Source organism: Barbatula barbatula (assembly GCF_947034865.1).
Source record: "Barbatula barbatula genome assembly, chromosome: 19".
Lineage (NCBI taxonomy): Eukaryota > Metazoa > Chordata > Actinopteri > Cypriniformes > Nemacheilidae > Barbatula > Barbatula barbatula.
The window spans coordinates 17,035,398-17,059,240 of record NC_136782.1 but is presented as its reverse complement, the minus strand read 5'-3'; the positions used below and the strand labels follow the sequence as shown (position 1 = coordinate 17,059,240).

Below are 23,843 nucleotides of genomic sequence, written 5' to 3'. Positions count from 1 at the left end.
ACGTGGAAAACATTTTATGTGACTGTAATGCCTGATTTGTCAAATATTAATGTTAATTGTTTGCCTGTTTGGATATTTCTCGAGCAGGTTGTTAGTGTTTATTCACGGCTGACTCTGGATCAGTTACAACAAACACGAACCAACCCTGAGCAAATATTGTTGTATTTATAGTATTATTTACTTTCCCAGTGCCTAAGTATATTGGAAGAGAAATACAGACCGATGGGATTCTTTAGATGATGTAAAAAAGCTGGGGATGTCTGTTAGATCTGTCTGTTAGACACACACACACGCACACACACACACACACACCCCAGTTATTCAGGTTATCATCTTTTCTATTGTTTTTTCTTTTGATCATATTTGAGATTTGACTGCTGTAACAGACAAAAAATATCTGTAGCTTCCATCTTTTGCACTTGCTGTATAGGCCTATTGTAAAAAAACGTGTATTTTGACCAACAATATTTTGTACACTTGAATTGTGCATAGGCATAGTTGTCAAATGATATCTTTAATTGTACCATTAGGTGGCGCTAATCGGTAATGAATAAAGTGCAGTTTGCACACAACAAAAACATTTGGTTGGTTTGTTTTATAATATAGTAATAACATAACTTTATGGCAACCAAAATGTATTAGGCTACAGTGTATGATTTAATTTATAATGATATAATCTAATATAAAATGACATGTATAGACTTACATCTATTACTATATATAATATAATTTACTATACATTTAATTTTAACTTAATCTTTTTCATTTTGGCTAGTTATAAAGAACGTTGCTGTAACTTATAAAAACAAGTTGATGTTTTACTGTAATGTGAAAATTTATGTTTGCATTCTTACTGAGCACATAACTTTTTAGTGTTATCACATTGTCAAAAAAACATGCAGTGTTAGATTTTGGATTTTTTTCATTAGATCCGTTTCTCCAAACATGTGCAGAGTTTCATTATGAACAAGCCCCCAGTCTTCTTAGAAATCACGTGGCTAAGAGACAATGCACATTTTGCCAAGTTTTTTCTCTCAGTGTTAATAAATTTAGGGGTCTGCTGGGTAAAAGCTCATTTTGATGACCCTGGGAAATATACACGTAGGATAGTAATATAAAGTTCTTGTGGATAATTCTCTCAGTTAGTGATCACGTCAAAGATGTTTTGAACTCAACTGCATCAAGATGGTCAGCCCTCTGGTTTATGTTGTTTTTGTTTTTCTCACAGTGGATGCACAAACACCCACGTAAGTAGAAAACCCACGTAAGTCGTTTAAAATGTTAACACTGCTAATGTTTTATTTTGAATATAATGCACGGAAGGCATGTTGATCTCATCAATATCAAAGCATTTGTGATGTGTGCTTACTGTATATGCCTGAATTTGCATTTATACCCAGGTGCCTCATTGTTTCTCCAAATATAATACACCTGGGAGTAGATGAGACCGTTAGTGTGCAGCTTCACGGAGCAACCAAATCGACTAGTATGCATCTATACTTTCAGCATCAGGTCACGGAAAATCCGGTCTCTATAAAGAAATCTATTATCCTTAATGAAGACAATGAGTACCAGGCTGTAGTAAAACTTCAGGCAAGTCTGTGCACTGCTGTTCACCCAAAAGTTATTTTATAATTTAGCCTCATGTTATTCCAAACCTGTTGTTCTGCAAAACACAAAATAATCTTTTTAAAAGGCCCCCTGTGGACTTTTACAGTAAACACAAAAAAACTAAAACGTTACTGCAAATATCTTCTTTTGTCCTCCACACGAGGGTGAATGACTCACAGAATTGTTGTTTTTAAGCGAACCATCCCCTTCCCTTTTTAGAAAATGACATATAAGTATATTTATACTCTGTACAGAATCTGATGTGTTTTCTCACATTCAGGCTGACCACACACTGTTTGGAAGGGTCACGGAAAATTCATATGTGCAGCTTGTTGCTGAAAGCAAGGATGCATTTGACAATGGACGAAACATGGTCAACATCTTTGTGTCGACAAAAAGAGGGCACATATTCATCCAAACAGACAAACCGATTTATAACCCAGGGGAAAAAGGTGTGAAACTCAGAGAACGATATCATCTTAATCTTCAGTAAAAAAAATATTGCATGCAATAAAAAGCTAATAAGTCTTCATAGAGTTCATCATTCTTTGTGTTTTTCAGTCAGATATAGAATCTTCACTCTGAACAACGTCATGCTCCCCATGAATGATACAATCCATGTTAAAATAACCGTGAGTTTAAAATTGCCTATGATATTCTGAACATATTATAAGGAAGGGGGGAAAGATCATTTTATTAATTTATTTACAGAACAGCAAGGGCTTGATTGTTTACAATCATATCATGGATACGCGAGAAATCCTGGAGAATAGCATCACTATTCCAGACATGGAGTTGTAAGTTTACCAGTTGTAAATATTTATGGATATATTTCGTATGATAAGTTCGTTTCTCAATTATTCAGGGCAGGCCACTGGAGAATCTTTGTGTCATTTAAAAACTTTCCAGAATCTGAAACGACATCAGAATTTGAGGTCAGGGAATATGGTAGGTGACGCAAAAACACCAACATCAACGAACTAATACCGCATAAGATCTGAAGCAATACTCACGAAAGATTTTCAAATCTGTCACCTTCTAGTTTTGCCCTCATTTGAGGTTAAAATCGAGGCACAGCAGCCTTACCACACTTTAAAGAGTACGTCCTTTCCATTCAACATCTCTGCCAGGTATGTACAGCAAACACATACACTATATGATTTACAATATCAGTTCAGCCACGTAGCTTACCGTAGCTCTCGGTGTCCTTCAGATATACTTATGGGAAGGGGGTCAACGGCGTGGCTTACGTTAGATTTGGACTTCTAGATGAGAAAGGGAACAGGACGTATCTCCAAGGCACTGAGAAGCAGATAGAAGTGTGTTGTTCATTTTTTCATCAATAAAACACAGGCGAATAGAAAAACAAACCCGAGCATACCTGTGGTTTATTCTCTAGGTTGCGGATGGCACTGCGCAAACAGAAGTTCTCACTGCGGAGTTAAGGAATGCATCAGAAAGTAATGACATAAGATTCATGGAGGGATATTATCTTTACATTGCAGTATCAGTTTTGGAAAAAGCAAGTGAGTGATGAAATGTAGCATCATGTAGAAGAAGTATATATTCTATCATTTAACTTTACTATTTACATACTATTTATCCCTAAACAGTTCTTATAATACATAACATATATATTTTAGATTATAAATATGTATGACTATACAGGTGGCAATCTGGAGGAAGCTGAGAGCTCTTCTGTAAAGATTGTTTCTTCACCTTATGTCATTGATCTGTCGAAGACCAAGCAGCATTTCACCCCAGGGGGCGTGTTTTCCATCGTGGTATGTGATGCATTTCAGAGCTCCATCTGTGCCTTGTTTTCCTCACTTTTGAGACTACAGCAGGGATGGAGATGAGCATTGACACATCTGTGCACACAAAGCCAAATAACTGCTGTTGTTGTACTCGATTTTTCCAGGCTACTGCTACTTATCCAAATGGCAACAGAGCCCCTTACTTGAACTTCAAAGCCACGGTTCAAGTGACTGTAGTAGGATCAGGCAAACAAATTCTGAATGAAGAGGGACTGGGAAATTACATGGGAGATATAGCCATGTCCTTTCAGATACCACCACTGGCCAAAACTTTATTCATAAGGGTAATATTTTACATAATTGTCCTTACATTTGCAGCTGTCTTTATAATCGTTGTTGTTTTTGTAACTATGGATTAATGTATTAAGCATCAATGCTATGATAAAGGAAATCAAGCCGCGCTTATAGTGTTAAAGAAATGACATCCAAGGACTAAATATAAGCGAAGGGGGGATTGGGTCTTTGCATTGGCAGGTCATGAAGGTCAAAGAGGTTTCGAATGACTTTACAGAAATTATAAAATGTTTCTTATTTGGGTGATACTATATTTACCTTTTTGGCAGGTGATTTTGTCTAAAGAGACAACCAAACCCATGAAAATTCAATGTTCTTCTGGTTGGGCTTCTGGAACACCCCATTACGCTTAAATGACACTGAAATGGATAAAAGTAATCCAAAACTGGACTGATTCATTTGAAAATCCATGCTTTGGCAGGTAATTGCTGAGGGAAGTGAACAGGATGTCATTCTTAGTGATGCAAAGATGACCGTAAATGCAGTGAAGGATGTGGAAGGCAGATATCTTAGTTTGGAGGTGGAGCATCAGATCCTACAGCCTGGTCAAGATCTGAAAACCACATTACGGGACATTACACCCCCGAATGCAGCAAGACCTACATTCTTTTATTTATTGGTATATTAGCTTTATAGTCATACAAGTAATTTGGACTAGTATTTTACCTTTACTTAATTGAGAATAAATAAATCCTTCTTACAGGTTTTGAGTAAAGGCAGGATTGTGCGGGTGGAGAGGGTGCAGAGAACTGAAACCACAACGACCAATGTGCGTTTCACTGAGGATCTGGTGCCTGCGTTTCGCCTGATAGCCTATTATTTTATAGACCTTCCAAAACCTTCAAAAATAGTAGCGGACTCTGTGTGGGTCGATGTCAAAGATGTATGCAAAGGAAAGGTAAAGATGTGAAGAATTATTCGCAATCATGCATTTCTTGAAACATGGAAGTGGTTTCTAGCTGGTCATTAGTTTGTGCAGAATTTAAATGGTGCGGTGCTTAATCTTTTGGAGGATCAATTGATAGAAATGCAATATAATATACAGTATATAACTTTGTGTTCAGGGGTGTATACGGACCTTACATATTGAAGCATTATGTTTTTATTACTTTAGAATGAACTATTTCTATCTACATACGGGTCACTTTACATTAAATTCGCCATGTTGTTTCTACAGTAGCCCTAAACGGACAAACTGCTCTACAGAGCACGTTTCGAAAATACCTTATCTCCTTCAGAAAAGAAGAGAAAATGAAACAACATCATAGTTCTGTGTCAGCCACCGTAGTGTCAAAGTGATGGAGTGAGCCTTTGGTTGCAGTTTGAATCCAAATTTCATACACTGGACTTTTAGTCCAAGAAACTTTGTTCAGTTCACCTGCTAACGTCAACTAGAAACCAGATGCCATGTTCAACCAGTAAGGAAATTAGATGCTTGAATTTTAAATTCAAAATGTACATGTTATTTTAAACTTGAATGTAAAACTTAAATTCATATCCTTTTTGTGCATATGTGACGAGGTGGTGAAATTTGAGACACAGAGTAAGTTCTATTCACGAATAAAGAGTCCGACTACGCCACCCTAGGAATTAATCCCAGGGAAAAATACTCAAACTATGAGCAAAGCACACAGGTTCAGTTCCCTCATGGAAGTAGACAAGAGACGCGAGTAATACAAAAATACAAATGTTTATTACTAGGAAAATCCTTTAAAATGTTAGATGGGACATTGAAACCCCACTTCAAATAAAACAAACAGAAACACATACAAACCAACTTGATATAGAGCAGCTGTAAAACAAATCTAAATACCAGCAGGGCTGAAGCTCCCAACGGCAGGAAGCACTGGGGAGTTCGATTCTACGGGACACACTTCCACACGACACTCACACCCGTGCAGTTTAATCACACTTTCACACACTCGAGTGTACACTGCACACGATAGGACCACCACCAGAAAGAGCAATCCACCCGTGGGACCTCAGCTCCTGCAAAATAATAAGAAACTATAACAATAAAGATGGCAGTGTTGACATTAATAGAGTCCAAATTAATAAATGGAAATAACAAACATAAAGAAAAACAATCCAGTTAGGAAGATCAATTGTTGGTCTACTACGAGACTTTAACTCAGTAGATGCTCACACACAAATAGGATTTCACAAACAGATGGTTGATCACAGATATCCCAAGCTATTAGCAATTTACTGCCCTTACAATAAGGAGCAGAGAGAAAAGCAAATAAATAAAACTAAACAAACCGTAATTCATGGAAATAAAAGTAACAAAACAAAAGAAAAAGGTTAAATAACAGAAACAACAGAAGGGAGCTAGCTCCGCTGCAAGCAGGAGGAGCTTAATAGTCCTTCCACACAAGGCAGAGATGTATGAAGCGGGTTTATATGTATATATAACGCCCCGATTATAACCAAGCGAGCAGTCCCCTTTTGTTTACGATGATGGTCGCGTATACACTGGCCGTATAAACTGCAGCACTTTAATCGCAGCGTAAAATCACGGCATAGAACGAGAGGGAGAATCCTATAACAAACAAACGGAGATGTTACCCATTATAATACTATGACCACTCTTAGTCATAGTTACGTTAAAAACACTTACCATCAGGTTGTCAAGCTAGATAGCACACTTAACGGACACGGATTGGTCAGTCATGCCCACCGCGAACACAATAGGATACAGGGAATCACACCTATTTGATACCCGAAAAGCATGTTAAACCCACGCAACCACTTTCGCACTAGATCACAAGCTTTTAACCATAAATGTACCTGAGAGGTGAACAGTCATCAAACCAACTAAGCAGTATGCCGGGCAACACGGCACCAAAGCTGCACTGATTAATAAAAACAATTAAAAACTACGCACAACAACAATTCCAAGAATTATCACATAAAAACATAGCACGCTTACCTACAATCAGAGTCAACGCGATCAAAACAACGGGGAAATCGGACGTGACGCATACCAGGTAACAGCCAATCAGCCTTTAAATGGAAGGTACTACTCGCTGATAGGCTAACCCTGCTGTCAATCACCTAATCCCATTACATTCCACCACCAGTTTCTGCAACGTCGACCCGACGGTGAACCACACAGAATCCCACCTAGGAACTCTCAGTTCCAAGGGCGAAACAAGGTACCTACTGCACTACTCACTATAAGGGAAACTGAACCAGTACCCACTGCTCGAGGGAGATGGTACCTATTAGAGTGCTGACCTGCAGTTCTTCTACCAGTCCTTCTTGCCATCCCCTCGCCTACCTCCAGTGAATTTGTAGGTACTTCTGCCGGGGGTAAACCCACATCAAGCCCAGTACCCTCGGTTACCCTGAAGGTCTCCACAATTGGCCGGTCACCCGATATCTGAGGTGGGCCAGGAACAATGTCCTGTAGCCTCAACCCACCTCTGACTTGTGGTGTCTCTGACACAAAGACAAATAAATCCTCATCACATCCCTCTTCCAGAGACGACACAGATTCAGCCACTGGACTATCAGACAATCCAATCGGCAGATCCTGATGGATCTGAGCCTTGAGCAAAGATCGATGCACATGCTTTACTTTTCCCAGATCTGTAATGGGAGCAATGGTATATACCGCCCCACCGTCCTTAGGTGCTCTCATTACCTTGTACACCACTGAATTCCACAGGTCCTGGATTTTACATCTACCCCTCACACTATGATTGCGGAGGTACACCAGCTGACCCTCCTTCAGTGGTGCTTCCTTCACCCGCCGGTCATGCCGGGCCTTTCGCCGATCGGCTGCATCACCCAACCGTTCACGAGCACCCTCAAACGCAACCTGCAACCGATCCTGCTGCTCTAGAATCCACCTATTAACCCCCCCAGCTAATGGCTCTTGGACTCTGCCAAGTAAGAAATCAACAGGAAGTCTGGGCTCCTGTCCAAACATTAGAAAAAAAGGAGATTCCCCGGTTGCCTGATGAGGAGTAGTGTTATACGCAAAAAGTACCTGAGGAAGGCAAAGTGGCCAATCACCCTTTTGGGAGGGCGGCAAAGTGCGCAATAGATTATGCAATGTTCTGTTAAAACGCTCACACTGGCCATTTCCAGCGGGGTGATAAGGGGTGGTACGTGATTTCTCGACTCCATACAGAGAACAAAGCTGTTGAATTAGGACGGATTCAAAGTTCCGGCCTTGGTCGGAGTGGATGCGCCCTGGCACGCCGAATTTACAAAACCACTCCACTACAAGAACCTGAGCAACAGTCTCTGCTCGTTGATCTTTAGTGGGGATTGCCAAGGTATATTTGGTGAAAATATCGGTCATGACCAGCACGTTCTCAAGGCCAGACCTCGAGAGCTCCAACACTGTAAAATCCAAGGCCACAATGTCGTTCGGCCGTGCAGCCAACAAGTGCCCCATAAAACTACTAGGGGCCGTGGGGACACCTTTAGCACACTGGCACCGCTCACACTCATGACACCAGCGGTCGATATCTGCAGACATACCAGGCCAGTAGCATCGCTGGCGCACTAGCTGGAATGTACGCTCGACCCCCTGGTGCCCATGCTGTTGGTGAAGCTGGGTTAAGACATAGTGTTTCAGATCTGCCGGCAATAACACCTGAAGGATTTCCTCTCCCCCATCTGAGCGACACACACGCCGGTAGAGCACACCATCAGTCTCCACTAGGCGGTCCCATTGCCGGAGCAGAACAATGGCAGACCTGGAGAGTTTCTTGCGCTCTTCAGGAGTCGGGGGCAACTTACGCCTCCAAAACTCCAACAACTCTCCTATGACTGGGTCTGCTACCTGCTGAGCACCCATGTCGCCATTTGAAGCATCAGGAAATGAGGTCACCTGATTGACCAAGGCCACAAATCCACCTTGGGAAGCTCGCTGCAATGCCACTGGAACGGCCATACCGGAACACAACTGGGGCACTTCACCTGTACCTGAAAAGTTTTGACGTGACAAGGCGTCAGCATTGCGGTTGCTTCTCCCTGACCTATACTTGATCTCGAAATCAAATGAAGCCAATTGAGAAGCCCAGCGTTGCTCCATGGCACCCAGTTTTGCAGAAGTCAGGTAACTAAGGGGGTTGTTATCAGTAAACACCACAGATTTCTGGCCCAGCAAGTACTCTCTAAACTTTTCAGTCATGGCCCACTTGAGAGCCAAGAACTCCAGTTTCATGGAGCTATAGTTAGATGTATTGCGCTCAGTGGGCCTAAGACTGCGGCTGCCATACGCTATAGGGCGCACCTTGCCTTCTTGCTCCTGTGAAAGGACTGCCCCGAGGCCTTCATGACTGGCATCTACCTCTAAAATGAAAGGTAATGAAAAGTCAGCGTAGGCAAGCACTGGGGCTGTGGTTAATTTACCTTTCAACTCCTCAAAGCCACACTGACATTCCGAGGACCAAGCTTCAGTAAACTCCCGACCTCCCTGTTTCGGGCGCTTTGGGCTTGACAGCCGTGCCACCAACCTGTGAAGGGGGGCAGCCAGCTTGGCAAACCCCTCTACATACCGTCGATAATAGCTAGCAAATCCCAAGAAAGAGCGCAATTCTGTAACACTGGTGGGACAAGGCCATTGTGCAACTACCTCCACCTTACCGGGGTCAGTAGACACTCCCTCTGAAGAAATGACATGCCCCAAATAATGCACTCTCTTTTGGAAAAAAGCACACTTTGATAGTTTGACCTTCAAACCTTCTGTCTGCAAGCGGCTCAGGACAACCTCCATCCGAGCAAGATGTTGATCCACCGAGGAGGAAAAGACAATAATATCATCGAGGTATAAAAGGAGGGACTGGCACTGCTGCTCACCAAATAACCGCTCCATCAATCGTTGGAAGGTGCTTGGGGCATTGCACAACCCAAATGGCATCCTATTCCACTCAAATAGGCCGAAAGGTGTGCAAAAAGCAGTTTTAGATTTATCGACCTCAGCTACAGGTACCTGATTGTACCCGCTGGCCAGGTCCATGGTAGAAAACCAACGGGCCCCAGCCAGCGAGTCCAAAGTCTCCTCAATACGTGGTAGAGGGAACGCATCCTTCCTAGTCTTTGAATTTAAGCGACGGTAGTCCACACACATGCGCAGACTACCATCCTTCTTTTTAACAAGGACAATAGGCGAAGCATAGGGACTGCAGCTCTCTCGAATTACCTGAGTTTCCAACAATTGATTGATATGTGCCTTTACCACCTCATACTCTGATGGAGGGATTCGCCGGAACCGCTGCCTAACAGGGATGTCATCCAACAAGGGGATTTCATGGGATATCCGATTAGTACATCCCAAATCCCCATCGTTCATAGAGAACACAGGCAAATACTTCTCCAGTAATGCCCTGACCTTAACCTGTTCTTCTTCAGATAACACAGATAAATCAAGCATCGCTATCTTCTCCTGTATGGTAGAGGGGGCCTGCACAACCTGTGTATTGACCTTGGCCGTAACGGTCTTAACTTCTGTGACCTCTGGTGGCAAACTTATCACATCAACTTTATTCACTGTGCCAATAACAGTGCTAGCGTACAGCACTACATCGACCGTGCCCACGTTAACTATGGGCACATAGACTGTACCACGGTCTACCCTTAAAAGAGAAGGAGATGCCAGCAAGCCCGCTGGTAGACCAGAAACTGGTGGTTCAAACAGTACTGTAACGCTCGAATATGTCATCGAGCAGGTTGCAGCAACAAATGTCATTGTGCCACCTGAGATGCGACACGCCCTACGTCCCCGCACTTTGACTCGTCCCCCACAATCTGAAACAGACTGGCCGTCAACCTGATGGCAATGTTGTAAAGCCTGATAAACAGAGTGAGGGGCCTGTGACACGACTGGTAGGTCGAAGAGAGCTGTGCCATGCTGGCCAAAGAGCTCCTGGTAGCAGCGTCCCAGGATGTTCATGCCCAAAACCCCAGGAACATCTGCACATATACCACCAGGGGGATCTCTGACCACCAGCACACCACAACTTAAAACTACTCGCCCACAGAGCTCCACGTCTAATTCCAAATAGCCGACATAGGGAATTGAAAGGCCATTGGCTGCTCGAAGCTGTAACCAATGGCATGCTCTAAGCTGTTCCTGACCCCACAACCCAAAATTAGTCACAAACCAACTTTCAGTAATGGTGGACACCATGGAACCGGTGTCCACCAGGCAGGGTACCTTAACCCCACCCATCAATACAACAAGCTGTGGGCAAGACGACATAAAACGTGACATAAAATCAGAACCAGATACATTTTTGGAGCCTACCCTTTTCCCAACCAAATTTTGGCCCTGCAACTCGGTGGGAACTAGTTTTCCGGCGGCTGTACGGATAATGGCTGTCCACCTCTCATTAAAGCAGAAGTCACACGGGCTGATGGTGGAACGGATATCCGCACCCCATCGCAATCACTGGCAAAATGGCCAGGTTGCTGACACCTTCTGCAAATCAAATTAGCCCTAAATGGTCGCGAACGTGGCTGGGGATTCTGCAGCTGAGCCATACCTTGGGTTAACTGATTCAGTTGTTGTTGCTGCTTTCTAAGCATTTCCCGTAGTTCACTCATTTCTGATGTTGCTGAACCACTATTTCCATGCTGATGTCCCTGCACCCCATATTGAATGCCATAAGCGGATGGAACAGACTGACTTCGACTACGCACCCCACCCGGCATGCCTTCTCTTTCCCAACGAAGAGCTTCACTGCGAATGTCGAACAAAGTGGCAGTGGGCTGGCGACGCACCAATTGCTTAAGTTCACGTCGAAGAGCGCAATCATTAACATATTCAACGAACTGATCTCTTAGCAAAATTTCGGCGTTAGGCATACCATGGGGTGACTGACTTTTAACTTTATCCAGAAGACTCATCAGGGCCAAGGAGAACTCCACCAAGGTCTCCCCGTCCAGTTGTCTTCTGGAAAAGAATGACTCCTGAAGTGCTACATAAGACTTATTGCAACCATATAATTCACATAATACTTTAATAATTTCATCCGGATCCTCCCTCTCGTTCCTCGACCGATAACGAATTTCTTCCCTCGCCTCACCCTCCAGATGATCAAACAAGAAAAATGCCTGATCAGCTGTAGACAGATGGCGAAGCCGCATACAGGCCTGGGCCTCCTCCACCCACTCATTGATGCCAATACCCGACCGGCCACTAAATTTTGGGCACCTACGATCGCGAGGAACGAAAACAAACCGCTCCGATGTTGAAACACCAGCACCAATACGTGGGGGATCTGCACCGACAGGAATAGTAACACTAGATGGACCCGGCTGTGCAACAGACACTGGCTCTTGCCGCAGCCTTTCGTTATCAGCTTTTAATTGAGCTACTAAATCCCTTAACTCGTTCAATTCATCCTCCATTTCTGTAACTGCACAAGCACTTACCACAAATAGAGATTAAAGTTAACTTGTGCCGATCCACCACAGAGCAACTGTTACTGTCTGGTTCCTACCAGAGAACAAAGAAAGAAAGAAAAACAACAAACACAAAATACCCACGTCTCTGTACTACACCAGAGGGGACCCTGCCGACTACGCCAGAATGTGACGAGGTGGTGAAATTTGAGACACAGAGTAAGTTCTATTCACGAATAAAGAGTCCGACTACGCCACCCTAGGAATTAATCCCAGGGAAAAATACTCAAACTATGAGCAAAGCACACAGGTTCAGTTCCCTCATGGAAGTAGACAAGAGACGCGAGTAATACAAAAATACAAATGTTTATTACTAGGAAAATCCTTTAAAATGTTAGATGGGACATTGAAACCCCACTTCAAATAAAACAAACAGAAACACATACAAACCAACTTGATATAGAGCAGCTGTAAAACAAATCTAAATACCAGCAGGGCTGAAGCTCCCAACGGCAGGAAGCACTGGGGAGTTCGATTCTACGGGACACACTTCCACACGACACTCACACCCGTGCAGTTTAATCACACTTTCACACACTCGAGTGTACACTGCACACGATAGGACCACCACCAGAAAGAGCAATCCACCCGTGGGACCTCAGCTCCTGCAAAATAATAAGAAACTATAACAATAAAGATGGCAGTGTTGACATTAATAGAGTCCAAATTAATAAATGGAAATAACAAACATAAAGAAAAACAATCCAGTTAGGAAGATCAATTGTTGGTCTACTACGAGACTTTAACTCAGTAGATGCTCACACACAAATAGGATTTCACAAACAGATGGTTGATCACAGATATCCCAAGCTATTAGCAATTTACTGCCCTTACAATAAGGAGCAGAGAGAAAAGCAAATAAATAAAACTAAACAAACCGTAATTCATGGAAATAAAAGTAACAAAACAAAAGAAAAAGGTTAAATAACAGAAACAACAGAAGGGAGCTAGCTCCGCTGCAAGCAGGAGGAGCTTAATAGTCCTTCCACACAAGGCAGAGATGTATGAAGCGGGTTTATATGTATATATAACGCCCCGATTATAACCAAGCGAGCAGTCCCCTTTTGTTTACGATGATGGTCGCGTATACACTGGCCGTATAAACTGCAGCACTTTAATCGCAGCGTAAAATCACGGCATAGAACGAGAGGGAGAATCCTATAACAAACAAACGGAGATGTTACCCATTATAATACTATGACCACTCTTAGTCATAGTTACGTTAAAAACACTTACCATCAGGTTGTCAAGCTAGATAGCACACTTAACGGACACGGATTGGTCAGTCATGCCCACCGCGAACACAATAGGATACAGGGAATCACACCTATTTGATACCCGAAAAGCATGTTAAACCCACGCAACCACTTTCGCACTAGATCACAAGCTTTTAACCATAAATGTACCTGAGAGGTGAACAGTCATCAAACCAACTAAGCAGTATGCCGGGCAACACGGCACCAAAGCTGCACTGATTAATAAAAACAATTAAAAACTACGCACAACAACAATTCCAAGAATTATCACATAAAAACATAGCACGCTTACCTACAATCAGAGTCAACGCGATCAAAACAACGGGGAAATCGGACGTGACGCATACCAGGTAACAGCCAATCAGCCTTTAAATGGAAGGTACTACTCGCTGATAGGCTAACCCTGCTGTCAATCACCTAATCCCATTACACATAGCTGGAAATTCTTTCAATGGATACAATGAAACCCGCAAGACAGTTCGAGTTGTTGGTTAAAACGGATCCAAACAGCAGAGTGGCTCTCGCTGCGGTGGACTCTGCAGTTTATATTCTGAATAAAAACAAATTAAGCCCACAAAAGGTAAAACATTAAGGATCATTTTAAGACTCATAAAATAATTCTGTATGTCCCACCCCCGCCTAGATGTTTCAAGTAAATAAACATAGGGCAAAATAACTCACAGGGTCTTTGTACAAGTGTTTCTTTACAGCACAAATATTATTGCAGTAAATGTAGCTTGTCATTTGTCTTATCCCACAGATGTTTGAGTACATGAACTCTTATGACTTGGCCTGCTCTGTAGGAGGGGGGGAGGACTCAAGTGCGGTTCTCCAGAGAGCTGGACTTACTTACATGTGCAACTGTGATCTGGCTACTCCAAAAACCCTAGGTAAATGCCTCCTGATATCTTTTAGTTATAAATAAAACATGAAAACAGTTTTTTTTGTGAACATGATGTCCAATCAGTTTTTATTTCTTCAGAACACAAATGTCTCGCTAAACGTCGCAACCGGAGAGGAGCTGTGAACTACATTGCAGAATACAATGCGCTTGGTAAAATACAAAACAGGACTGGTCTCATTTAACAAAAATGTTGTTCACACTGTATGTCTATCAAAATTCATGTTTTCATAGTCAACAGCTACAAGAACAGTGAAAGAACGTGCTGTTTTGATGGCATAAGGCCAAGCAAAGTGCACAAGACCTGCAATGAGCGTGCACGAAATGTCAAACATTCGGTTAGCTGTCGTGCTGCTTTTGAAAAGTGCTGCAAAGCGGCGGAGGAGAGGAGAAAGAGAGAGAGATTCGAGAGGCTTAAAAACAGCCTTGGCAGAGGTACAAGGACACATTCTCTTGCACAACTTTTTGGAAAGGTCTTATTTTGTTATGCTTTTAGCCAGAGGTATTGCACAAGTATAAAAAAGCTTTTCTACAGACTTTTTTTTGAATATCCAGAAACCCTTCCTATATCAGTTTTTCATTAATGTAACAATTATACAGTATATGTGAAATGAAAAACTAAGTTGAAAGATATTTGTTTGACATTTCATTTTCATTGACAGTTCAGTTTTAAAGGTCCAGTGTACGAAATATTGCGGCATCTAGCGGTAAGGGTGTGAATGGCAACCAACGGCTTACACCGCATCTCCTTTCAAAGCACACGGAACTAAGATGCTTTCACATTTTCGCTTCCTTGAATAAGTATTTACGTTCTGTAGAGAAGTTTGTCCGTTTAGGGCTAGTAACAACTCTGCGAATTCCATGTAAGGGGACCTGAGGTGTATGTAGATAGAAATAGCTCATTTTATGGTAATAAAACACAACGCTTCATTATGTAAGGTCTTTAAACACCTCTGAAGACAGGGTTATGTATATTATATTACATTTCTGTCAATAGATCCTCCCAAAAACTACACATTGGACCATTGTTCTTTTGGTTGTATTTTTGGTGACATGCTAAAGAACTGAAAAAGGAAGTGCTTCTGGACATCTTGCAATACGTTCTATAAAAAATGTTCAAATACCACATTTTTAATTTAATTTCGATTTTTTGCATACTAAGACCTTAATGTCTGCATATATATACTGTATTGCACAATAGTGTATATTGTATACTATGAAACTGTGGATGTGAATTCACATTTCCATCTCCATAGCTAAAGACAATACATTGGAGGAAACTATGATTAATGTGGACGCTATTCATCTGCGCAGTAATTTTCCACAGTCATGGATGTGGACAATTGTTGAATCAGATCATTCTGGCACGGTCAGGTAACCCATCTGCCTATTTTTTAGAGATAACAAATTTAACATTACCCGTTTAACTGAAGACTGTAATCATATAAATTTAAAAAAAATATATCTTACAACCTTCAAGACATCGTGCAGTTGCTCCTGACTCCATAACTACCTGGGAAGTCCAAGCTGTGGGCATCTCTCCCACAAAAGGTCTGTAAAATCTGTGTACGTTTTCTGGGTACTTAAGTGATCAGCATCTAAACAGAATCACTGTCATTTCTTCAGGATTCTGCATCGCAGAGCCAAAACCCCTGAGAGTCTTCCAGGACTTTTTTGTGTCTGTTATCCTTCCTTACTCTGTGAAAAGAAACGAGCAGCTTCAGGTGAAAGCTGTCATATACAATTACAAGCCAGATAGTTTACAGGTAAATGAAACACTCGCCAAGCGTTTATTCAGGCCTTCAAGTTTACTTAATATTGGTGCCATACTGTGTCTTAAGGTAAAAGTGAAAATGGATAAAGCAGATGGGCTGTGTAGTGTTGGTGGGAGTGATGTGGAACAGCTGGTCACAGTTCCTGGTAACTCAGCATTGGCTGTGTATTTCACTGTGGTGCCACTCGTCATTGGAAACATCCCCATAACCGTGCTGGCCTACGGCTCACCCACCGCCAATGACCGTGTGCAAAAGGAGCTGCGTGTGGAGGTGATGTGTTTGCTACATACCTCATATACTATACTTGAAGGGACTGAAACATCATCACAATGCACTGTAAAGCAAATCACAAGTGATGACAACCTTTTATGCTAAAACGTTTGAAAAAACAAATATACAAACTTTAAAGGGATAATTCACCTAAAAATTACAATTCTGTCATAATTTTCTCACCATCTTGTCATTTTTAGACCTAGAAAGACTTTCTTTCTTTCGTTTTGAAAGGACAAGAGGGCGAGTTAATGATGACAGAATATTCATTTTCTTGGTGAACTATTACTTTAAGTACTACTCTTTTGTTTAAATTATAAACATGGCATAGATTCTGCGTTGGTTTTTCACGTATTGTTTTTTTAAGTGTAAATTTGATTAAAATAACAAAGATGACAATTCATATTTGCTTCTTCATATTTAGGAAGAAGGGCAAATTGTCTTTATTGACAAGGAGTTCAACATTTATCCAAATGGTACGGAAACAATATATTTAATATTAATTTAATAATTTTAAGCTTTGACCTCAGCCATTTTTTTGTTTTGCGCAGCCAGGAAATTAGAGATCGATATTCCGACCCCTACTGATAAAATCCCTGAAGGGCAGGAGTCCATCTCTGTGGGTTTTAAAGGTAAAGTGGATAGTAGCGTCTATATTCTGTTGACTTGAAAGTGCACTTAAGAGGCCACAATAAACAGTTAACCCTAATGCAGCTCCGGTACATTATGTATTAATAAACATGTAAATGAAGTGATGTTCAGCTTGCCTTGGGTCTGTTAGTGTTTCAAAATGTTTTCAAATATGTTTAGATATAACTGATATGTTCCAGGTGGTGTGATGGGAGAGTCGGTGGATAACTGTCTTAACCTGGAAGGTGTTAACAGACTCATTCAGCTTCCTAAAGGATGCGCAGAACAGACTATTGTGAAAATGTCTCCCGCTATTCATGCCATGAGATACCTTGATGCCAGCAACCAATGGATATCACTCGAAGCTGTACGTAGAGATGAGGCCAAGTCAATGATCCAGACTGGTGCGTATGCATTAGACTACCTGTTCCATTACATACAAGTTGCAAACAGTTTCATTTTACTATGTATCAGACAAAAAAGACCTAATTTGAATTAATGTAGGATTTGACATTTGCTTATGATGGCCAAACTGGATACAAAAATACAGTAAATCTGAATGTAATGTACTCGTCTTGGCTTTGTGTTTTTTCCAGGTTACAACACAGTTCTCGCATTCAAAAAAACAGATGGCTCTTATGGAGCATTTCTGTCAACACCCAGCAGTATTTGGTAAGTTTTACCTTTCTTTAGACTAGAGAATTAAGCCTATATCGTAAATGCATGCTAACTTTCATCCGTCTTCTCATAGGCTTACTGCATTTATTGCCAAAGAGCTGACGGAGGCCCGGGACATCATCCCCGTGGAAGACTCTTATATTCAGGAGGCCATGTCCTATTTGATCTCCAAACAGAAGAACAGTGGTGCATGGGATGATCCTAATCCATTGTATGACAGACAAATGAAGGTACAATAACAACTTACCCAAATATGACATTTAGGAAATTTTAAATTTATAACTAAAGCTGACTAAAGAAGGATCGGTGTTTGTCTTTAGGGAGGAGTTGGACAGGCAGAAGATGATGTTCCTTTAACTGCATTTGTGCTTTTATCAATGTATCGTGCTTTGAAAGTGTACGATCTGGGAACAGACACAGAACTGGTAATGTATGAACAAAATATAACAAAAGAAAACAAAAACTTTATAAAAAAGAAAATATGTACCCTGTACGGTATTAAGGAAGTTCTGTTGTATTCAGTGCTGCCTTCAAGTGCAGACTAAGTAGAACATCAAATACATCAACTACACGTGTGGATGAAAGCCAGTTGGAAACTAACACGGCACTATTGGAAATCAAACCGAATTAAACAAAACTTTATGAAAAATTTGTTTATGCCTCATGAATTTAATCATTAATTTTTTTAATCTTTTCTTCTAATAAAATGTGACCCTGCCTGTGAATTCCCAGACTTGTTTTACATAAAATCACCCATTATTCTTCTAAAAATCTTTTACATTTAAATATATTTAACATTGACATGTCAAAGATTTATATCATAATAAAACTAATGGTTGACATCAAACTTTGATGCTAATAATTTCATGATTCAATAGTAATAAATATTCAGTTTTCTTGAGATGTTCCATACATTAAACATTTTAAATGATTGAGAATGTAAAAGAATGTAAATTTGGAAAAACGTAACAAAATCTTTTATTACTGAAATACGTGATTATAATGAATAATCTTGTATCATTAATTGAGTATTTATTATTGATAAACGAAGTTCACACTCTTAAAAATAAAGATGCTTAAAAGGACGCCCCATACGACATCACAACTTTGTAAGTCATGTGTCATCTAGATTCTGAATCGTAAATACGACTTGTCCTTGTAATTACGATATTTCCAACTGCACTTGAAATGTCTATTTTATTCCAGAGAATGGCAATGGAAAAAGCGAAGACTTATCTAGAGGAGAAGGTGGATGCCCTGCAGAATCCATATGCGGCTGCTATCACAGCTTATGTTATGTCCCTGCATAAACCGCTGACACCTGGAGCTCAACGTGCCCATCAAAAGCTGACAGTGATAGCTAAATGTGACAAATGTTAGTAATAACACCCCATCTTCAATTATTTTTCTTAGGACCTTGTTGTCAAAAGTAGACATGATCCAGTAATACCTTTTTAACGCTCTTCATCTTCTACTGATGATCAATATTTTTTCACTTCATCTCGAGGAACTTAACACTTCAGAAGAGATCTGTTAGCAAAATTGTACAACATGCAGGAACAACTTTGACAATTTTATGAAAGAAGGAATAATGTCTGGTCATAAATATTTAGCCGGATTTCCTTTTCTAATTCTTACCTTATCTTTCTTTTTATTCTGTGTAGCAAAGTGTTTCTGGAATGCCAACAGTCTTAAATCAGAGGGTCAAGCGGATGCCCAGGCTGTGGAGACCACAGCATATGGGCTGTTGAATGCGTTGTCTGTAGGAGATAAAGAGATGGCTAAAAAGATCGCGAACTGGCTAACCGAGCAGCGTGGGTACGGAGGTGGATTCCGGTCTACACAGGTGGGCGACAAGTTTTCCATTTAGCAGAAACGCAAATAAACGTTAGTTCAAGTAAAAAAAAGAAACCGCTTGGACCAGTTGAATGTCTAGTTTGGAGTGTTATCCTGCTGATCTTCTATCATGCTGATAGTATGTACATTTTCCCTCTTGGAGAAAGACCTGAGGTCTCTTAGTCTTAATTTTCATTTTTATGCAGATGACACCCAGTTATACATTCAAAATCTGATATTAAAGCGGCTGTTTTTTTTCTTTCACACTGTACCTCTGAGATTAAAAATCATTATCTCTGTCTTAAAGAGATATATTTCTTGATTTTAAAGGTCCTATTTTAGTTTATGTAGTGTGCAACAACAAGTTTACTTACTGCACATATAAGGTTTAAAAACACTTCTAGGCAGATATTGTAACCAGGGGTGTTTTCCCGGTGTGCCGGTATCATTTGGGGCCAGAAACAGGCACCACACAGTTCCCATAAGGCAAATCGACAGGATCGCGCTGTCTTTGCAATGTGATCATTGAAGGACAGCTGTTCATCAAATATGACTCTGAGATTCCTGGCTGTTTTGGAAGGAGTGATTGTGGTATTGATGGGATGATGAGATCATGTTTCACCGTGGGGTGTGCCAGAAACACGAGTAGTTCTGTCTTGGCCGGTTCGGCTGGAGGAGATGCTCCTTCATTCAAGCTGAGATGTCTTCTAGGTAGGCTGTTATGCGAGCTGCTACAGTGGTATCGTCTGGGTGAAATGAGATGTAGATCTGGGTGCCGTCAGCATAAAAGTAATAGGAGAAGCCGTGTGCATGTATGATGGGTCCCAAGGATGTTGTGTAGATGAAAAAAAGCAGTGGTCCAAGCACCGATCCCTGAGGGACCCCAGTGATGATGTGGGAAGCAGTGGACAGCGAGTCCCTCCATGACACCCTGAAGGATCTGCTAGAGAGGTAGGATTTGAACCAGCGGAGCGGGTAGCCTGAGATTCCCAGAGATGTCAGGGTTGCTAGCAGTATCTGATGATTGACAGTGTCAAGCGTTGCGGATAGGTCTAGCAGAATCAGGACCGAGGATGTAGATTCTACCTTGGCTAGCCGCAGTGCTTCTAAGACCGATAGCAGAGTGCTGTCTCAGTGGAGTGGTTTGTTTTGAAGCCAGATTGCTTGAAATCCAGGAGTTTGTTCTGGGATAGGAAGGAAGACACCTGTATGAAAACTGCCCTTCAAGAGTTTTAGCAATAAATGGGAGGAAAGAAACAGGTCTGTAACTGTCGGTAGTAGAGTGGTCCAATGTGGGTTTCTTAAGTAAATTATTATTTCTTGTTTTTATTTCTATTTGTTCTTTGTTTGTTTCTACCTTGTTGTTATTTTGCTTGAATTGTAAAATATTTTGAATTTACTACATTCTATTTTTCATTATTTTTGTAAAGCGCTTTGAGATGCTACTTTTGAAGACGTTATATGAAATAAAATAATAATAATTATTATTCTTTTTTGTCAAAACCATGTACCTTTTTTAACACTCGATGTGTATTTTAGGACACCGTCGTGGCCCTCGAGGCTTTAGCAAAATACAGCATACAGTACAATGATGTCAAAGATCTTAATCTGCGGGTGGAAATGTGTCATGAAAACGGTCAAAGGGAGAACATTCGTTTGACTACACAAAATGCACTTACACACGCTGCCATTGTGGTAAGTACAATGGTATCATTATTATGGCCTCCCTGTAAACAAAGGTTGTCATTACACCTGCTCTTGAATTTTAGTATAGGATTACAAACAAGTATAATATCTATGTACATTTAGGTTTAGGAAATGCTTTTGTATGCTTCACTTCCCTTTTAACTGCCCAATAAATAACAATAGCTTATGTTGTAATGTTATTTAATATTACACCTGTTTCCACAGGTCAGAAATCCTGGTAAAATGACTGTAAATGTTGAAGGAACAGGACGTGGAACTTTACTGGTACAATCTTTCCTCACCAAATAATATTGATAAATTATCCATTATTTTGGCTTTATGATCTTTGAGTTATTAATTTTATGTGAACTTGTTACAGATTGTACAGACGTACAGATCTATGAAGAAAGACGAATCATACTGTGACCTCCTTCACCTTACTGTTAAAGTGAAAGGAGAGCTGGAATACAGTACGTAAAATATCTCTGAAGGAGAAAAGAAATATAAATTGTTCTGTATGAATAAATTGACTAGCACATTAACATGTTGTTTTGTATAAGGTGAGGAAAATGAAGAAGGGTATGATGATTATTACAATTACGATACCAATGAGAATCTACACAGAGATGAGCCAGGGAGCAGCATGGAATGGTTTGATCTTCGCAGTCGCAGAAGAAGACAAGCTTCAGAGGAGCTGAGAAAAGAGAGTTCACTCATATACACAGTGTGTGTGGGGTGAGCGCAGAATAAAACATCTTGCTAGCTGTTTAGTGTATTAACTTTATACAGGTGCTGGTTCATCAAAAAGTTGATTTATTTCACTTATTCCATTATATATCCTTGTATAATTGTATAATATATTCATTCATTACACACAAGGATTTTATGAAATCTTGGCCAACTGAAAAGTATGAACATGTGCAGCACTCAATACTTAGTTGAGGCTCCTTTTGCTTGAATTACTGCAGCAATGCGGCGTGGCATGGAGTCGATCAGTCTGTGGCACTGCTCAGGTGTTATGAGAGCACAGGTTGCTCTGATAGTGGCCTTCAGCTCTTCTGCATTGTTGGGTCTGGCATAGGCGAGTTTGCTGGCCACTTCATAACAGGGATACCATGGTCCTTAAACCAGGTACTTGTTGCTTTGGCACTGTGTGTAGGTGCCAAGTCCTGTTGGGAAATGAAATCTGCATCTCCATAAAGTTGCTCAGCAGCCGGAAGCATGATGTGCTCTAAAACTTCCTGATATAAGGCTGTGTTGACCTTGAATCTCAGAAAACACAGTGGATCAACACCAGCAGATGACATGGCACCCCAAACCATCAATGACTGTGGAAACTTTACACTGGACCTCAAGCAATGTGGATTGTGAGCCTCTACTCACTTCCTCCAGACATTGGGACCCTGATTTCCAAAGGAAATATACAATTTACTTTCATCATAGAACAGCAGTCCAATCCTTTTTGTCTTTAGCCGGCGAGACGCTTCAGAAGCTGTCTGTTGTTCAAGAGTGGCTTGACACAAGGAATGCGACAGCTGAATCCCATGTAATCTGTGCGTAGTGGTTCTTGAAGCACTGACTCCAGCTGCAGTCCACTCTTTGTGAATCTCCCCCACATTTTTGAATGGGTTTTGTTTCACAATCCTCTCCAGGGTGTGGTTATACCTATCGCTTGTACACTTTTCTTTTTCTACCACATCTTTTCCTTCCCTTCGCCTCTCTACAAATGTGCTTGGACACAGAGGTCTGTGAACAGCAAGCCTCTTATGCAATGACCTTTTGTGCAAGGTGCTAATGGTCGTCTATTGGACAACTGTCAAGTCAACAGTCTTCCCCATGATTGTGTAGCATACAGATCTAGACTGAGAGACCATTTAAAGGCTTTGCAGGAGTTTTGAGTTCATTAGCTGATTAGTGTGTGGCACCATGTGTCTTCAATATTTAACCTTTTCACAATATTCTAATTTTCTGAGATACCGAATTTGGGATTTTCCTTAGTTGACAGTTATAATCATCAAAATTTAAAGAAATAAACCTTTGAAAAATATCAGTCTGTGTGAAATGAATGGAATTAGTTAAATAAATCAACTTTTTGATGATATTCTAATTATACGATCAGCACCTGTATATGGAAGTACATTCTAAATAGGTCTATATGTTATAATTTGAGATCTATTGATTCTTCACTCACAGGGTGAAAATGAACAGTTCTGTTGGTATGATCGTAGTGGACATCTCACTGCTGAGCGGCCTGAGACCAAACACAGGGGATCTAGAACAAGTCAGTGAGCAGTTTTTAACGTTTTTTCCAAAAGTGTAGGATTTATTTACTAATGGATTGTTTTAAATATATTCTACAGCTTATGAAGGGCTCTGAGAAGTATATTGACCGTTACGATGTTTACCAAAATAAAGTCTTTCTATACTTTGCAAAGGTAATGAAGGTTTTTCTGTTTCTACTGTCACATGGAAAATGCTCGTATACACAGACAAAACATTTTATATTTTCTTGCGGCTGTCACAAGGAAAGATTGTGTGTGAAAACTGTTACATTTGAGGAAATGGAAAAACGTTTGACTGTGTTTGTAAAGGGAGAAGCTGTTTTTAATATTTTTAATTGGTTCAATATTTGCAAACCAATAGTAATTATTTACTGCATGTA

The 23,843-nt window shown here is 40.8% G+C and overlaps 2 protein-coding genes across 7 annotated transcripts in view; one reads left to right on the top strand and one right to left on the bottom strand.

Moving 5' to 3' along the window:
* LOC306908694 (NXPE family member 3-like) overlaps positions 1-4,149 on the bottom strand; it is a 16,553-nt gene extending 12,404 nt beyond the window's left edge. For all 5 annotated transcript variants that reach the window (XM_079481815.1, XM_079481813.1, XM_079481816.1 and 2 more), the window contains exons 1-4: positions 3,981-4,149; positions 3,331-3,482; positions 2,993-3,044; positions 2,803-2,913 (exon numbers count right to left, since the gene is read on the bottom strand). The gene's annotated coding sequence lies outside the window, so the exon portion shown is untranslated. The remainder of the gene's footprint in view (positions 1-2,802; positions 2,914-2,992; positions 3,045-3,330; positions 3,483-3,980) is intronic.
* Positions 1,011-23,843, top strand: part of c4 (complement component 4) — a 24,937-nt gene continuing 2,104 nt past the window's right edge. The window contains exons 1-35 of one of the 2 annotated variants that reach the window (XM_079481807.1): positions 1,011-1,247; positions 1,401-1,593; positions 1,892-2,063; positions 2,173-2,243; positions 2,323-2,408; positions 2,477-2,559; positions 2,654-2,741; positions 2,825-2,930; positions 3,011-3,137; positions 3,280-3,395; positions 3,533-3,712; positions 4,144-4,341; positions 4,426-4,620; positions 13,842-13,985; positions 14,166-14,295; positions 14,388-14,459; positions 14,541-14,741; positions 15,563-15,680; positions 15,787-15,857; positions 15,933-16,072; positions 16,148-16,351; positions 16,776-16,827; positions 16,903-16,983; positions 17,182-17,385; positions 17,578-17,653; positions 17,733-17,889; positions 17,980-18,084; positions 18,866-19,034; positions 19,324-19,505; positions 21,035-21,190; positions 21,407-21,466; positions 21,561-21,651; positions 21,742-21,916; positions 23,375-23,462; positions 23,542-23,616. In XM_079481807.1, coding sequence (XP_079337933.1) covers positions 1,186-1,247; positions 1,401-1,593; positions 1,892-2,063; positions 2,173-2,243; positions 2,323-2,408; positions 2,477-2,559; positions 2,654-2,741; positions 2,825-2,930; positions 3,011-3,137; positions 3,280-3,395; positions 3,533-3,712; positions 4,144-4,341; positions 4,426-4,620; positions 13,842-13,985; positions 14,166-14,295; positions 14,388-14,459; positions 14,541-14,741; positions 15,563-15,680; positions 15,787-15,857; positions 15,933-16,072; positions 16,148-16,351; positions 16,776-16,827; positions 16,903-16,983; positions 17,182-17,385; positions 17,578-17,653; positions 17,733-17,889; positions 17,980-18,084; positions 18,866-19,034; positions 19,324-19,505; positions 21,035-21,190; positions 21,407-21,466; positions 21,561-21,651; positions 21,742-21,916; positions 23,375-23,462; positions 23,542-23,616 — 4,428 coding nt within the window. In that variant the 5' untranslated portion in view covers positions 1,011-1,185. The remainder of the gene's footprint in view (positions 1,248-1,400; positions 1,594-1,891; positions 2,064-2,172; positions 2,244-2,322; positions 2,409-2,476; positions 2,560-2,653; positions 2,742-2,824; positions 2,931-3,010; positions 3,138-3,279; positions 3,396-3,532; positions 3,713-4,143; positions 4,342-4,425; positions 4,621-13,841; positions 13,986-14,165; positions 14,296-14,387; positions 14,460-14,540; positions 14,742-15,562; positions 15,681-15,786; positions 15,858-15,932; positions 16,073-16,147; positions 16,352-16,775; positions 16,828-16,902; positions 16,984-17,181; positions 17,386-17,577; positions 17,654-17,732; positions 17,890-17,979; positions 18,085-18,865; positions 19,035-19,323; positions 19,506-21,034; positions 21,191-21,406; positions 21,467-21,560; positions 21,652-21,741; positions 21,917-23,374; positions 23,463-23,541; positions 23,617-23,843) is intronic. The other variant, XM_079481808.1, reaches the window with a different exon arrangement.